This window comes from Manacus vitellinus, unplaced genomic scaffold, assembly GCF_001715985.3.
Source record: "Manacus vitellinus isolate BGI_N305 unplaced genomic scaffold, ASM171598v3 scaffold_1_pilon, whole genome shotgun sequence".
Classification (NCBI taxonomy): domain Eukaryota; kingdom Metazoa; phylum Chordata; class Aves; order Passeriformes; family Pipridae; genus Manacus; species Manacus vitellinus.
In genome coordinates this window covers 19,389,236-19,403,300 of record NW_021939396.1, presented here as the reverse complement: position 1 = coordinate 19,403,300, position 14,065 = coordinate 19,389,236, and the positions used below count along the sequence as shown (strand labels likewise).

The following is a 14,065-nucleotide window of genomic DNA, read 5'->3' as shown; positions in this document are numbered from 1 at the left end:
TTAATCTCTTCCTCAGTCGTAGCCTCATCTACTGAGTGCCCATACCCATCATGTGAGGATTTGGACCTTTTGCAGGACAGTGGCAGCGTGAGTGGCAGCGAAGGTGGCAGTGAAGGTGGCAGTGAAGGTGGCACTGCGGGTGGCAGTGAAGGTGGCAGTGAAGGTGGCACTGCGGGTGGCAGTGAAGGTGGCAGTGAAGGTGACACTGTGGGTGGCAGTGAAGGTGGCACTGCGGGTGGCAGCGCAGGGCCGGCCACCCTCTGCCATGGAGCCCTCGCGTCCCCGCGCGTGGCAGCGGCCCCGGTGCGTTTGGAAACAATCCTCGGGATCGCTTCCACCGGCAGGACACGCTCCTGTTCCAACACTTGAAAGTCTGTAAGCTGCCTCAGCATTTATACAGCGCATTGCAGAATTTAATACCGAGATGTTCACGAGAAGCCAAGTGTCGGGTCTGTTTGAGGGGTTTTTCGCGCCGTTTGTGTCTGTTCTACAGTCCCGGGGCCCTTCGGGCCGGGGCTCACCCGAGGGGGCACGGACCGCCCCGGGGCCGCGGCGGCACAGCCCAGGCGGATCGCTGGGCCCCGCAGCCCGCCAGCCCGACGGGCCCTGCTCGCCGCCACCGGCTCCGGCCCCGCGGGGCGGGAAGGTGCGCGCCCCGCCCCGCCCGCCAGACGCCACATCCTGCAGGTGCCGCGGGGCGGCCAATCGCGGAGGGGCCGCCGCCGGTGAGTGCGGCGGGCACCGCGCCGGGGCCCCGTCCGTCCTGTCCCGGGGAGCGGCGGCTCCGACCCGGGGCGGCGCTGCGGGGTGGCCCCGGGAGGCGGGTCCCGGTGAGGGGGCGGCGGGGCGCGGCCCGGGCGTGGCGGGGATGTGGCGCCGGGGCCGCCCCGCCGAGCCCCGGGTCCTGGGCCGACCGCTCCGCCCGGGCCGCGGGCGCCGCTTCCAGGCGGGGCTGGGAACGGGACGTTGGGTGCGGCGGTGGCTCCGGGGCCCGGCGGGAGGCGGGGCTGTGCCGAGCCGCGGCCGCGCGTGTGTGCGGGGCCGGGCAGGGCTGCGGGAGCACCGGCCCGGCCCGGAGCTGCCTCTCCTGCGGGCCGGCGGGAGGCCGGGCGGTCGCCCTCGGGTTGTTTCTGCTGTTCACTGCTCTGCTCCGTCTTTGCACGTACAGGCTCGAAGAAGAAGCGATTTAGTAAAATCGCGGTCAGCCAAAATGGGGCAACACCTAAAGCACCTGTGAGGAGTCTGTGTGTGCCTTACTGCCGTGTGCTGGAGCCAGCAGAGGAAGATGTGTGTTTTTATCCTTGTGAAAAGCCGGGCTGTCTAACTGCTGAACAAAGCCATGTACTGAAATTGGAGATCCTGACAAAATGGGAGCACTTGTGTTCTCTGCGACTTGCAGTTTACTTCTAGCCCTCGTGCGAGGGCACAGTTTATTTACATGTGAGCCAGTTACTATCTCCAGATGTTCAGGAATGCCTTACAATATGACTTTTTTCCCAAACATCATGGGACACTATGATCAGGACACAGCTGCTCGCAAAATGGAGGTAAGTTCTCTCCCTCCTACTGTAGTATGTAACAATTTTTTTTGTCCTTAAGAAGTTTTTTGGGATACCTGTTATGCTTAGTGACAAAGCAGATAATGTTTAGTTAGTAACGTTTCTTTAAGTGTTTCAGTGTGTGCTGGAGCTCCTTGGTTGTATAAACTCTGTGTAAGGGAGCTACAGACTTCCTTCCCTCACCCCGCCTTGGATCCTGTATTAAGAGTGGAAGAGGAATGGGTGTAGCATAGCAATGTGGCTATTCAGAGCATTTTGGCACAGCTGATCACATAAGCCCAGGCACTTACTGTTTAACAGAGCAATTGTTGAAATTCTCTGGGGAAATAGCTAATGATATCCTGGCCTGCCTGAACTCAGTGCAAAAATCATATGTGGAAGTTGCTCATTGCACCTCTCAGCTTATATCTACTAAGGAGAGGCACCTAAACTTATTCTTAGTCCTATTGGCCATTGCAGGTTTTGCATTCTGTTGTCTTCTGATTGGATGCTGAAGCTTCTGACTGAAAGAGCAACTTTACTCTTTTTTTTTCCCTCTGACTCAATAAGCACTTTTCTTACCTGAACTGTAAGTGTGGCTCCCTTGAGAATATGCTACCTTGTGGAAAGGCTTTGCCGATAGCAATACCTGTAAAGGGCAAGAGCCTCTCTGGGTGAGAGGCTTGTAAAACAAGTTTTAAACCTGTTTTAATAATGGCTTTTTCAGTGGTAAGAGAAGGGGGAAAATCTTAACACACATCTTGAAAAGCTCAGTGTCTTCTGCTGTGTAGAAAGTGAAACAGAAGTGAGTTGAAAATTAGGTTTCTGTTTTTAAAAAAAAAATTATAGGTGGTATTGGAGGTGATTACAGTTACTAAAATCTTATTTGCATACTCTTTACTGAGCTTGGAGGAGGAGCTTGGTTCAGTTGCCAAAATATGTTTTTAGTGTTGCTTGGGATAATCAGGATTCCCTGTTTGGCCTCCAGCTGCCAGCCTGGAATGGCACAGGCTTTGGTCTTGCATTGGTTTTGTCAGCGTGGTGTAAATGTGTGGGAAATTCTGGTATCGAGTGTTAAGCCATCTGAATTTAGCTACAGATCTCTGACAAACTGTGGGCTTTTAAATTGGTAGTCAGGCTGTAGGCTTCGGTTGTGAACTGTGCAGTGCCTTCTCTAGTTGTCATTTGTCAGGAATGCTTCCTGCAGTGTCTGCCACTTTATCTTCTCAGGTATGCTGCTGCTTTTTACTTGGTGTGTCTTAACTGCAACCATTGAGCCAGCATTTGTCAGTATTTGTGCCTTCCAGTCATGCTGTTGTTGGGACAGAGAGACCACAGAGCCATTTTTATTAGGTTGCTGTGACTGTCTTTTCTGAACTGTCAGTAACTCGTGCCTACTGCATGTGTGGAGTGAGCTCCTTCTGGAAAGGGTTCATGGCTCACCTGTCCTTATATAGCTACTTAATAAAAAGTTGTGAGGTAGTGAGAAGTTTTGTTGTTTTTCCTCTTTTTCCATCTTGTCACCCTTATAAGCACTACTGCAGTGGTCAATCACTGCTTAGCCAACTGACTGGGTTGCTATGGGGAACAACGGTGTCTGTTAGCACTTGATTTCCCTACCCTGTTTCATTGCTACTACCTGGCCTCTAATTTGATATTCCTCACTACTGTAGTGCTGTGCAGACATTTCTAAACTGCCTAATGTGTAGTGGTGTGCCTGCCTTTATTTGTGATCCAGCAGTGCTGATGGACTACCTAGTCAAAGTGAATTTTTAAGACAGCTGCTATCCTGGTGAAAGGGTCAGGAAGTTTCCTCCCATTCTGTTTGTAGCTCGTGTTGAATCTGTTGCTAGCAGTTAGATTTGGAATGAAGGTGGTGAGCTTATGGTGGTTCATTGCTGGGCCTTTTTTCTGAGAGACCAGTGTGTACCAATGTCACTCACACATTTTGGTGTGATTCTACGCTGTGTCACTAACAGCACCAGCACAGTTTGTCCCTAGTTGATTGCAACAGAGGACCTTCTCAGGATTGTAACCGTGTTCTGCTTTTCTGGGGACTTGGTGTTGCAGCAGGGGGAGAGGAGTTACTGACTTCGGGAATAGTGTTTCATTTCACTTTGCAGCCATAAGGAGGCAGTGGGTTGGGAGGTGGAGGAGACTTCTGTTGTTTCAAGAGCTTGAATTTTTCTGTAATTGGCAGTTCAAACTTCATTCATACCAAAGAAAGAATTTTAATAGTACATTGGCTAAAACTTTCTTTTGATCCTCAGTAGGAATGCTTAAAGGCTTTGGTTTTTAGTTCTATCTTGCTCTTCCCCCTCTCCTCCCCTCCCCATGGCCTGTTCTCAAGACTGGGCATTAGACTTATACCTTAGGATGTAAGGTCTCACTGGGTTTTGAGGCTGATGCTTGCAGTATTTTGCTCACCGTATCTTAACTAACTCTGAGTAAGCTGCTTAATCATGCAATCTCAAGGAAAAGGGGAAAAGACTTCTTCAAGAAATCAAAAGTATTTTGTGCAGAAAGAGCTGTGATGTTAGGCCAGTTTATGTTCCTATTCCCTTTGAAAATTTCTGGGGAGTACTTACTCCCAAAAAGGATAAAGATTTGTCAAGGGGACAAGTGTCACCTCAAGGTGAAGTTCACTCTCCAGAACCATGGTAACTCGTGATGTCCCATTCTCAAGGCTCTACAGGTGTGTTCTGCTTCAGAGAGTGTTAGAGAGCACAACCAGGAGAGCTGTGCTTTCCATCTACTGGTGCGCAGAGTCTTCTGTATGGTTTCTCTGCTTTCTGGAAAGGTGTTAAATTGGTATTTCTGGATGGTGTCTTCATAGTAATCTTCCAGGAGAGGATGATGTGGAGCTACTGTCTCAGGTGGTGGTTGCCCTCCAGGAAATCAGCTGATACATGGTCTTTCAATTCTGCCTCATGTATCAGCTGTTTGTAATGATGTGCTATAAATCAGAACACTGAACCACTGAGAGCAGGAAAATTACTAACTCAGTGTTAGGGCCTCTGTTGTGGATGTTTTGGCTAGTGATGATAGTCCCTCTGGGATCTTATTTTCTGTAATAAAAAAGATGTAATTTCCAGTTGCTCCCTCCATTCACATATTTATTTATTTAGTTTAATTCCGAGCTTTCAATTTGGCAGGCTGAGTTTTAGCTTCTTGAGTTTTACTTTATATTTGGATTAGTTCTGTTTACACAACAAGTGGTGATTTTAGTAAAGTAAAACCACATGACTTTGTGGTGTGAAGTTTTGTGTATGTTAGCTAAACAGCTGCATCACAGTGGAATTGTTTGCAGATGTCTACCATATCTGTATCTCAAAGCAGTTTAACAGTAACACTGCTCATGTTACTACTAGTTCAGATTGGGAGGCAGAAGATCTAGGGTTTGTCCGATGAGGCAAATAGATGGACACAGCAGAAGATCTGGTTCATTACAGCTGTACTTAAATAGGTGTTAACTCCCCCTCGTGGTCATCCACAAAATCAAGTCACCTCTAATTCCAGAGTAATTCCTACTTTAACTATCCTGGTTGTCAACATAAGGAATTATTCCAGCAAGGCAAAGAATATTACTGTGTCGTAACTTATGTTCATATCTCTTAATCTGTTCTACTGCAGTTCTGGAATGTGTCCACAGGAGACAAACCCTTAAGATTTCCTGACATGGGTAAGATCCACAGGTCTATAGAAGTACAAAGGGAAAAGGCTTGCCAGTGACTTTTTAAAGCAGACTATGGAAAACACTGGAAACACAGAGAACAACAAAATACCTCAGAGAGACTGGAAAAATGATTCAGGAGTGAGTTTTCCATTCACTTCTGAGTTCATGGTCATGTGCCAGAATATGTGTGTATCTATGGAGAGTTAAGTGCAACCGGCTGCAGCAGTGGCAGAAATTTGTGTGAGAACTGGGATCAGTCTAAACAAAACCATTTAGAGGGGTTTAAGAAGTACCTTCAAAAGCTCAATACTGAAATGGCATGAGTTAAAATTTGTAATGTAATGGCTTAATTTGCTTCCACTAAATACAAATTTACAGTTAATTCAATAAAACAATACTTAAAAAAACCTGAAAAACCGTTGTCTGCAAGCTTAAATTGGTACATGTGTGTGTCTGTGTGTATTTATATATGTACACAGGAAGGAGGAACCTGTCTACCTCTGTAGGTTGGGAATTTTGGGGAAATAAATACTGTTTTGTAAAAAGCTTATTACTGGGATATCGTGCAAGGCAGCACAGGTGTGAATTTACTAAATTGTTTTCATTTTTTTGTACTCTCTTGCTCTCAGGTGTTCCCAAGAAACATCCACCATCTTTAGTTCTTGCAGCAACGCATTCATAAGCAGTTTTTGCTGATTCCTATGGGTGCAGTAAATTACAGCCATTAAAAAAGTGTTTGTTACCTTCAGTGCTGAGGCCCATTATCAAGCATGATTAGCTTGTGCAGATTGTCTGAAACCAGAGAGGTGAATGTGTGTAATCCTATTACACTGGCTTTAAGCGTATCAGTCATTCACAAAGTCTGCTGCTGCTTTCTCTGAGCAGCATTCCTTGTTGCTGGATTTGTGTTACAGGTGTTACAGGAGTGGATCACTACTGAAGTTGTTAGCACATTTCTTACCTGTCGGCTGCATGAGACTGAGGAGTTTTACTCTGGGCTAGATTTAGGCCAGTCCCCCTGTGCAGGAGGTCTGAAGCTGACCTACAGAAGGCTGTCTTCCAGATCTTTCTCAGCACAGGACCTCTGGGAAATACCATGATATCCTGTTGTTGATCTCCTGTGCATGCCTGTCCCTTTCACGGTGCCCTGGCTAGTGTTCACGTGTAGCTGCTGTGGTGGTTTCTTAGTCTCCCTGTCCAGACTGCATCTTGGATTCCCCCTGATCCATACTCTTATGTGAGATGTGGTCACTGGCTAAACCAAGGCACTCTAAGTGTGGAGTGATGGCCTTAGTCCTGTGGCTGTAACCTACTCCAGGAGGACACCTGTGGATGAATGGAGTCATGCAAGCTTCCCTGAAGCTATTTGTATTGAGAAGGAAAACAGAAACAGAGCTACTGAGTTTGGAATTTCTTTGCCTTCATCAATGGGAGGCGGTTAGGGCTTGGTAGCTGAGCTGATTGGGAGGAACACATCCTCCTTGGAAATGGGAAAAGCCAGCAGTGGGTTTAATTTTCCATATGGAGGATGGATGTGATGTTCAGGGTGACAGCTTGGCTACAAGGTGTTGCCTGTTTCTTCACTGATAAAGACCACAAAAAGCAAATGGCCCAGGAAAGGGCCATATGAGATGGGGAATGTGGTCAAATGTCCATGCTTTTTTATTTCTAGTTTGACAGTGCAATGATTAAATACAACAATTTCTAAAACTAGTGTTGTGTCATCCCTTTAGTTCTCTACTCCATTCCAGAGGAGGGGATGGGAATATCTGCACCACAGAACTTGGTGGCTTTTTCTCTCTCTCACTGTTGACTGTTGATTCACCAGCCCTTAGGGGCAAACACGGTTCCTTTATCCCACTTTGCCTTTTTGGGTCTTTTCTGTGTATTGTGTGCATCTGTGATTGCTGTAACACAGTCTTAATTTGCTTGCCAGAGGAAGAGGTGCATAAGTCTGCCCTGTTCTTCTGAACCACGAAGTGGAGATGAGTGGAGACTTGCTTGCTTTCTGCTTAGCCATTAGAAGAAGGGGAGGTGTGCAGGTGTGCATAAGAGTGTGTAAGTAGCTACTGTAAATGGGGGGAGATAGGGCAGGATAATCGGTCTTTAGAGGACAGAAAGGATGTGCTTTTACCAAAGATACCTGCTCCTCTAGATGAGAGCTTCCTGGGAGAAAAAAAGATCACCCATCTTTCCTGTACTTAAACTTCTGGTAGATCAAGTTCTTTCAAAGAATAACCACATCCTTCCAAGTTTGGCCCATGCTGTATTCCCTGGAGGGCCTGCATAACCAGGTTTCTTTAGTCTCAGTAGCTACTGCCACAAAGCACTTAGTGGCCAAACTCTCCACATATTTATCCTGCATGCAGAAACTAAAAGCAGTTCTTTGGAGAGGGACTGTGCCCATCCAGCCTCATGGTGACCTAGCAATACCCATCTGTCCAGGCACCATGTCCCAGCTGCATATTGCTTCACATGAGATAATGCTCTTGCAAGGAAGGTACGAGGTGCACCGTTTTAAGAATCCAGTTGTGTGTGGGACCTCTCTGGGAGTATGAGTAGAGCTTGAAAGTAAACACTATATGCTGAAGGTTAACATAGACCACAGATCATAAGATGAGAGAGAGGAAGAAAAGGTGGCTTTGAGTTTTTAAAACGGGAGAAAGAGGGAAGATAATGGTGGGGAAAGGCACCAAAATAAGTACTGTGGGCTAACAATAAGGGAACACTGTCTAATACAGGCGTTCAGAACTGGGGAATATCTCAGAGTGTGACCAACTGGAAACAGTGAAAGCAGAAGACAGAGGTAAGAACTGCAGGTGCTGTGGTAGATGACTGCAGCTTCATGGGCTTCAGCATAGTCAGATGACTTGTGCATGCCTGGCTACACATCTCCTACATCACAACAAAGCTGGTATTTTTTAAGGTCGTTTAAATTTTCATTTAAGACTGCTTAAAAATGCATGGAGTAGGCAAGAAAGAAATGGTGCAGGGTTGCTACTCCGGTAAGTTGGGTGGTGCTGTTCTGCTGAAGTGTGTCTCCACATTCACAGAGAGGAGTGGGAAGCATGAATCTGCCCTGACTCTTTTGGAACCAGAGCAGTAATGACTTCTACTGGAATTTTTTTTAAATGGGGGGCTTTTTTAAAGATAATGGACAGTCTATAAACATTGTTATGGGAAATCCTCTTCATTGGATTCTGCACAGAAGGTTCAGCAATAAAATCCATTTACTCCTGTAATGTATGGCAAATAGGTGGAGAATTTAAGATTGACGTTCTCCTGCTACCGCAGTCCAGATACAATGAAGCTCTGTCTAGACTTCAGATGTTTGAGGGCCTGCAGTATACTTTCCTTCAGTTAACATGTATTTATTTGTCTGTCTGTTATGCTCTGTATAGTATACTTTCTCATGTTTGTTATGGACTGTAGATTGCAGAGGCTGGAATATCTATAATTTAGGTCAAGCTATAATTTAGGTTAGGACCAAAAAAATGCAGTGAATTTTGGTAATAAGCTATTTTGGAAAGCACTGGGAATACTTGTACTTTAGTTTGCTTCAGAATAACTTCTTAGTGAGATGTAATATTCCTGTTACATTGTTTATAACCTTTTTTACAGTTAAAAAAGACACAGATATATGTATTTTTATTTTGCACATGAAAATACTTAGAGGGGAAGCATGGAACTATGTTGTTTTAATGCAGAAAGGAATTCTGTAGTTGCTAGATCCCTGTGTGGGCCATTCACTTAGGAGTTGGATCTGATGATCCTGTTGAGTCCCTTCCAACTCAGAATATTCTGACTGTATATAGTTAATGCAAAACAATACAGAGCTTATAAAAGTAAAAAGCAGAGTAGCCTTCTTTATATTTCTTTGTCTGTGTTTGTTTATACTGTCAATGGCAAGTTTAGTGCCCAAGTGTGGTGTTGGAGTAGTTTTTTGGAGTTTGCTTTATTTTTTTCCTTAAAGTTCATGAGTGCCTTGCTATCCTACTGACCTTTGAAAATCCTTCCCCCACATGTCTTATTCCTTACACTGTTTGGATTTCTGATTAATATTCCCTTCCACTTTGCAAAGCTAGTATGAAAGTTCAGACCTGAATATATCTGTATATGCATACATATATATGTGTGTGTATATATATATATATATATATATGTTTATTGCATGTGTAGGGGTGAAGACTTGCATGGTGAAGACTTTGCAGATACATTTGTTCTTGTTGCAAGTATGTTGAACATGTAGGTGATGAGTAATTCAGCTCCCTCAGCAGTTGCACAGCCCGGGATCTGAACTGTTGCCTGGATAGTTCAGCTTGATGAAGTGATGAGGTTGAGGCCCACCAAGCAGGGGCACCTGGCTGCTGGCTGGCCAGTCCCCGAGCCTCTGCAGTTTATAGCACAGGGGTTTTTTAAGATCAGCTGCCATCCTGCTTTCACCTTTTAAACAGCGATGCTTCAGGTGCTGACTGGTGGGCAGCTCCTGCCCCACATGGCTGTGGGAGGAGAGGACTGCTGGGAACAGTCTGGCTTATCAGCTGTTGCATGTTGAGCTGCTTTGTTCAGAGCCCTTTGAAAGTCCAAGTACATGTTTGGCCTTTGCTGTTCAATTGAAGGACAAAAATAGGCTCATATCTTTGCAAACATCTTTCATTGCAGAGCAACATTGTTTGGCCCACTTGCTTGTTTACTATCTTCTTTCTCTGCGTCATCCTCTGCCAGCTCCTTAAACTCTAGATTTAACTTGAGTAGGAAATTGAACTATTTTTTCTTTTAGACTACGAGGCAACCTACTTTGTACTTTAACAGAATACTTCATTCTTATTTATGTAAACGTTAAATTGCTTACGTCTTAAAAATGTTTGACAAGCTTTTAAATTAAACGACTTCATATGCCTTTATTCTGTTGTAAAAGCTGCAGAAAGTATTGCTGCTTTGTTTAAAAGCAGCTTATTAAAATAAAAGTCAAATTCATGTGCTTTCAATGTTTTTTTTTACTTCTGTCAAATTAGGATGCACTAATAATGTATATTAAACTTATATATATTCAAATTTATAATGTATATATTTTATATATTCATATCTAAAATATTTTGTTCCTGTCAGTGAATTTTAGTCCTGAAAACTTTTGTTGTTTTACCCATGTAAAACATACATTATGACTGATACTTGCTGCTGCCAGCAGTAGTTGATTATTACCCACAACTCAGGTAGGACATGGAATATATGGCCCCCCCCGATGAGTTTATACCATGTTCTGTGGTAATTTAAAGGGTGGTTGACATTGCACTAACTTTCATGAGCCGCACCACGTTTCTGTTTTGCAGTTCTGCTGTTAAGTAGCAACTTTTAGCAGACATGTACCAACAAGACACTGACACTTAAACTGCCTTGGCCTCCTGCAAAATCCTTACATACGAAATTAAAGTGTCTTTAACTTGCCTTTGATCTAAATCCATCAATGTAACTTCCATTGGGAAGAATCTACTCTTTTCTCAACCTTGCTTTGAATCTAATTGAACTTGAAAATTTCATCCTTCATTTAGTTTCATGTGTTGGGATGGATGTTTATTTATCATGACTTAGTTAATTGTGCATGAACTAGGAGTCAGAGATTCTTGGCAGGTGATTCACTGTGACCATCAGCAAATTGCCACCCTTGCCAGCCCATCTAGGAATACTATATGAAGGCATTAATCTCTCTGGGCATGATGCTAATCTTGTTTGCATCCAGTCCAGAATAACTCTGTTGTAACAACAGTGTAGGATTAAATCAACCGTGCCATACTTGTTCTGCTGTTTTTAATTGAAACAGATTATCATTGTAAAAGTGACTAAGAGTACTGTGAAGATTAATTGTTAGTATAGTTCTGTGAATATAAAGAGTAATTACTGTCTCTTATTCTGAGACCATTTATGTACACTATGATTGACAGTGGCTGTATTTCCTAACTATCACATCTGAAAACATATATGTATACACATATATTTGGGTTGGGGCTTGGGGCTGTACTTCAATTCTATAGTGACACTTCCTAGACAGTAAGCATGTTTGTACTGTAAATTATTAATAATTAATTTTTAATTATTAATCATGAAAGTGTCCTGTGAGGAGCAAAGGAGTTGAACTTGGTGATCCTTATGCATCCCTTCCAATTTGAGATACTCTATGACTCCATTATTTAGGTAGGTGTTATTTCCTGTAAAGCAGATATACAGTTTCATGAATAACAGTGTGTATCTTTAATATAGGTAGGAATCTCGGGTACACAGTGTAGTATAATTGTAGAAATACAGATTTAAGCCTGCCTTTGCTTCAGAGACTGAAATACACGGTTATGTAACCAACAAGGTTGTCATGCTGTTGCTTTAGGTCACAAGATTTGTATGAAACCAAGAAAGAGGTGACACTGCTTAACAGTGAGACAGCTGGTGTCTGTCCTTGTTTAACTTAGTAAACCTCAGTGTTGACTGGGTTAACTAAGCTAAATGTTTTAACTTGTAGTTACACCTCAGTAGTTAGGAAAATAGGTTGTTACTCTCTTAGATACCTGGCTCCAGTGGCTGAACTAAGGCTCTAATCCTCTGTATATCTCAGCAATTCAAGATATTTCCTGTCTCTTACAATCAAGGTTTGCTGTGGCGGATTATAACAAAGACCTTGATATTTCAATCCAATGTTTTCTATATTATCTGAGTATCTCTGTGACATTAATCAGCAGAGTACAGAAGAATATTTTCCCTTATTTTTTTTGACATATCTTGGTAGTTATTATACATCCCAACCCCAGAGACGTCTCATCATTTCTGGTAATGCTTTTCTCCAGGATAAAACTGAAATGAGGTACAAGAGAGCATTTTCAGTGTCTGCCTGGAATAATGAGCTTGTTTTTCTTGTGTCTTGGAATTGTAAGCCTGCTAAGCACAAAACAGAAGCATCCTGAGTACAAGATCCATGTACAGTTCTAGATTGCAATTTGCTTGTTGGTAAAGCTCGTTTAAGAACACGTTTGCACCTAGACCTTTATTCTGTATTTTGTAACATTTGTTTTTGCTTGTCTTAGTTGTGTCACTGTTTGTAGGACCACACTGGATTTCTGAAGTAATTGGGCTTTGCCTCTGGAGAAGATATAACATAGACACACCTCATAAGGAATCTAGAATTTACTAAGTCAGATGTTGGTGTTTTGTTAGTGGAAAGTTTGCATCCCACAGTCCTCAGTTCTTCACTAATACTGCTTGAGGCAGTGCCCCTCCTGCTGTTAAAGACTATATCATCATTGACTTTACAGTTGCTATTAGTTTGTTGGTTTGGATTTTGGGTTTTTGTTTGTTTGGGGTTTTGGTTGGTTGGTTGGTTTTAGATTGTTACTATATTCTAGTTTGCCTTATGTTTACTGAGTTTTGTTTCCCATTGTTAAGAAGATGAGAATTTTTATTTTAGGACTTACATTAGCCATGTTTCTGGTTTTTAAAGAGTCTGCCTTCACTCTATTTTTAGCATTGCCATCACCAAATCTGCAGATTTTCATCTCTCTTCGTCATATGACAGGGCAGTGGTTGCTAATGCTAGAAATGCCAAGTACCCTAGTTTCCTGGAAGAGCCTGTGTTGTTTGATTGTGCCACGGGCAGACCCTGAACTTCCTGAAGAGGGGAGGACTATGGTACAAGATTCTGAGTTTAATCCCAGACTTGCATACTCAGGACACCAGTGTGTGCATACGTGCAGCTTACCCAACTAATCACTTGCATAAAAAATGGTTTGTTGTTGGGACGTCCATGGTTCAGATGAAGTGGTCTTGAAGCAACTGAATTTTACTGTCAGTGAGCTTGTGATCTTGGCTCTGCACTTTTTCCTTCCAGACAATGCAGCTGGGGGAGAAAATACTTTGGTTTTGGTAAGATTTTGCTTTTATGGTCCATCAGGAACTGCAGACATGCTATTTTCTCTGATGAAACTTTTCCAAATTGACCAACTGGAAGTGAAGCCCACATTTAAAGATACCTAATTGTTAGCAGAGTTCCAGACACAGTTCCCTACTACTTCTGCTGTTCTTAAATGGTAAAAGTAGGCTGTTGCTGAAAATAAATTTGTATTTTACAAATCCCATTTGTGTGTGCTTGAGGCAAAGTTTTACATTTTATAGAGGTTTTTCGGTTGCGGGAACTCATTGGCTGTAAAATCTGTTAAGAGTTTTTTGAGGGACTCAATGTATTTGTTGAAAGGGGTAATTCAGACAGTATGTTATACTTCAGTTTTCAAAAAGGTTTTGACATGGTCATAACCTATGGTTTTTTTTAAAGAAACTGCTGGTAACCCATTGGGGACTTTATTTTCCAATGCCTCCCTGCCTAAGAAGCAAAGTATGAATAAATAAATGTTTTTTCACAGTAAGGGTTATTAAATCATGAACTGATGGTTTCATGCTATACCAAATAAGTAACTAGAGTGGTTCCCCCTACTTATCTGTACAGAAACCTCTGATACACAACTAATTCATAAATGGACCTAGAAGAGGGATAGATAATAAATTTGCTGAGAAAACAAAATCGATGAAAGAATTGCAGATTCTTTCAGCAGTTGAATCTGCTAGTTTCAGCTGGACAATAAAATGGTAGGTGGGATTTAGGGTTGGAAAATGCAGAGTAATGCATATGGGAAAAAAATTACTCCCAGAGTAATAAGTATGAGGAAAAATAACTCCCACTGTCTGTACAAGTGGGTGGGCACAGTATTAAATTGGTTGCTGTCACTCAGAAAGAGTTTTTGCCACTGTACAAATGTGAGGTCAGTGTTTAAATGTAGTCAAGGTAAATAGAATGCAAAGTATAGTATGAAAGGAATAG

At 43.0% G+C, this 14,065-nt stretch overlaps 1 protein-coding gene across 1 annotated transcript in view; it reads left to right on the top strand.

Moving 5' to 3' along the window:
- Positions 1-647: 647 nt before the first annotated feature.
- The window catches only part of FZD6 (frizzled class receptor 6), a 26,985-nt gene continuing 13,567 nt past the window's right edge, over positions 648-14,065 (top strand). The window contains exons 1-2 of the mRNA XM_018074557.2: positions 648-725; positions 1,169-1,547. Of these exons, the coding sequence (XP_017930046.2) occupies positions 1,368-1,547 (180 nt within the window). The 5' untranslated portion in view covers positions 648-725; positions 1,169-1,367. The remainder of the gene's footprint in view (positions 726-1,168; positions 1,548-14,065) is intronic.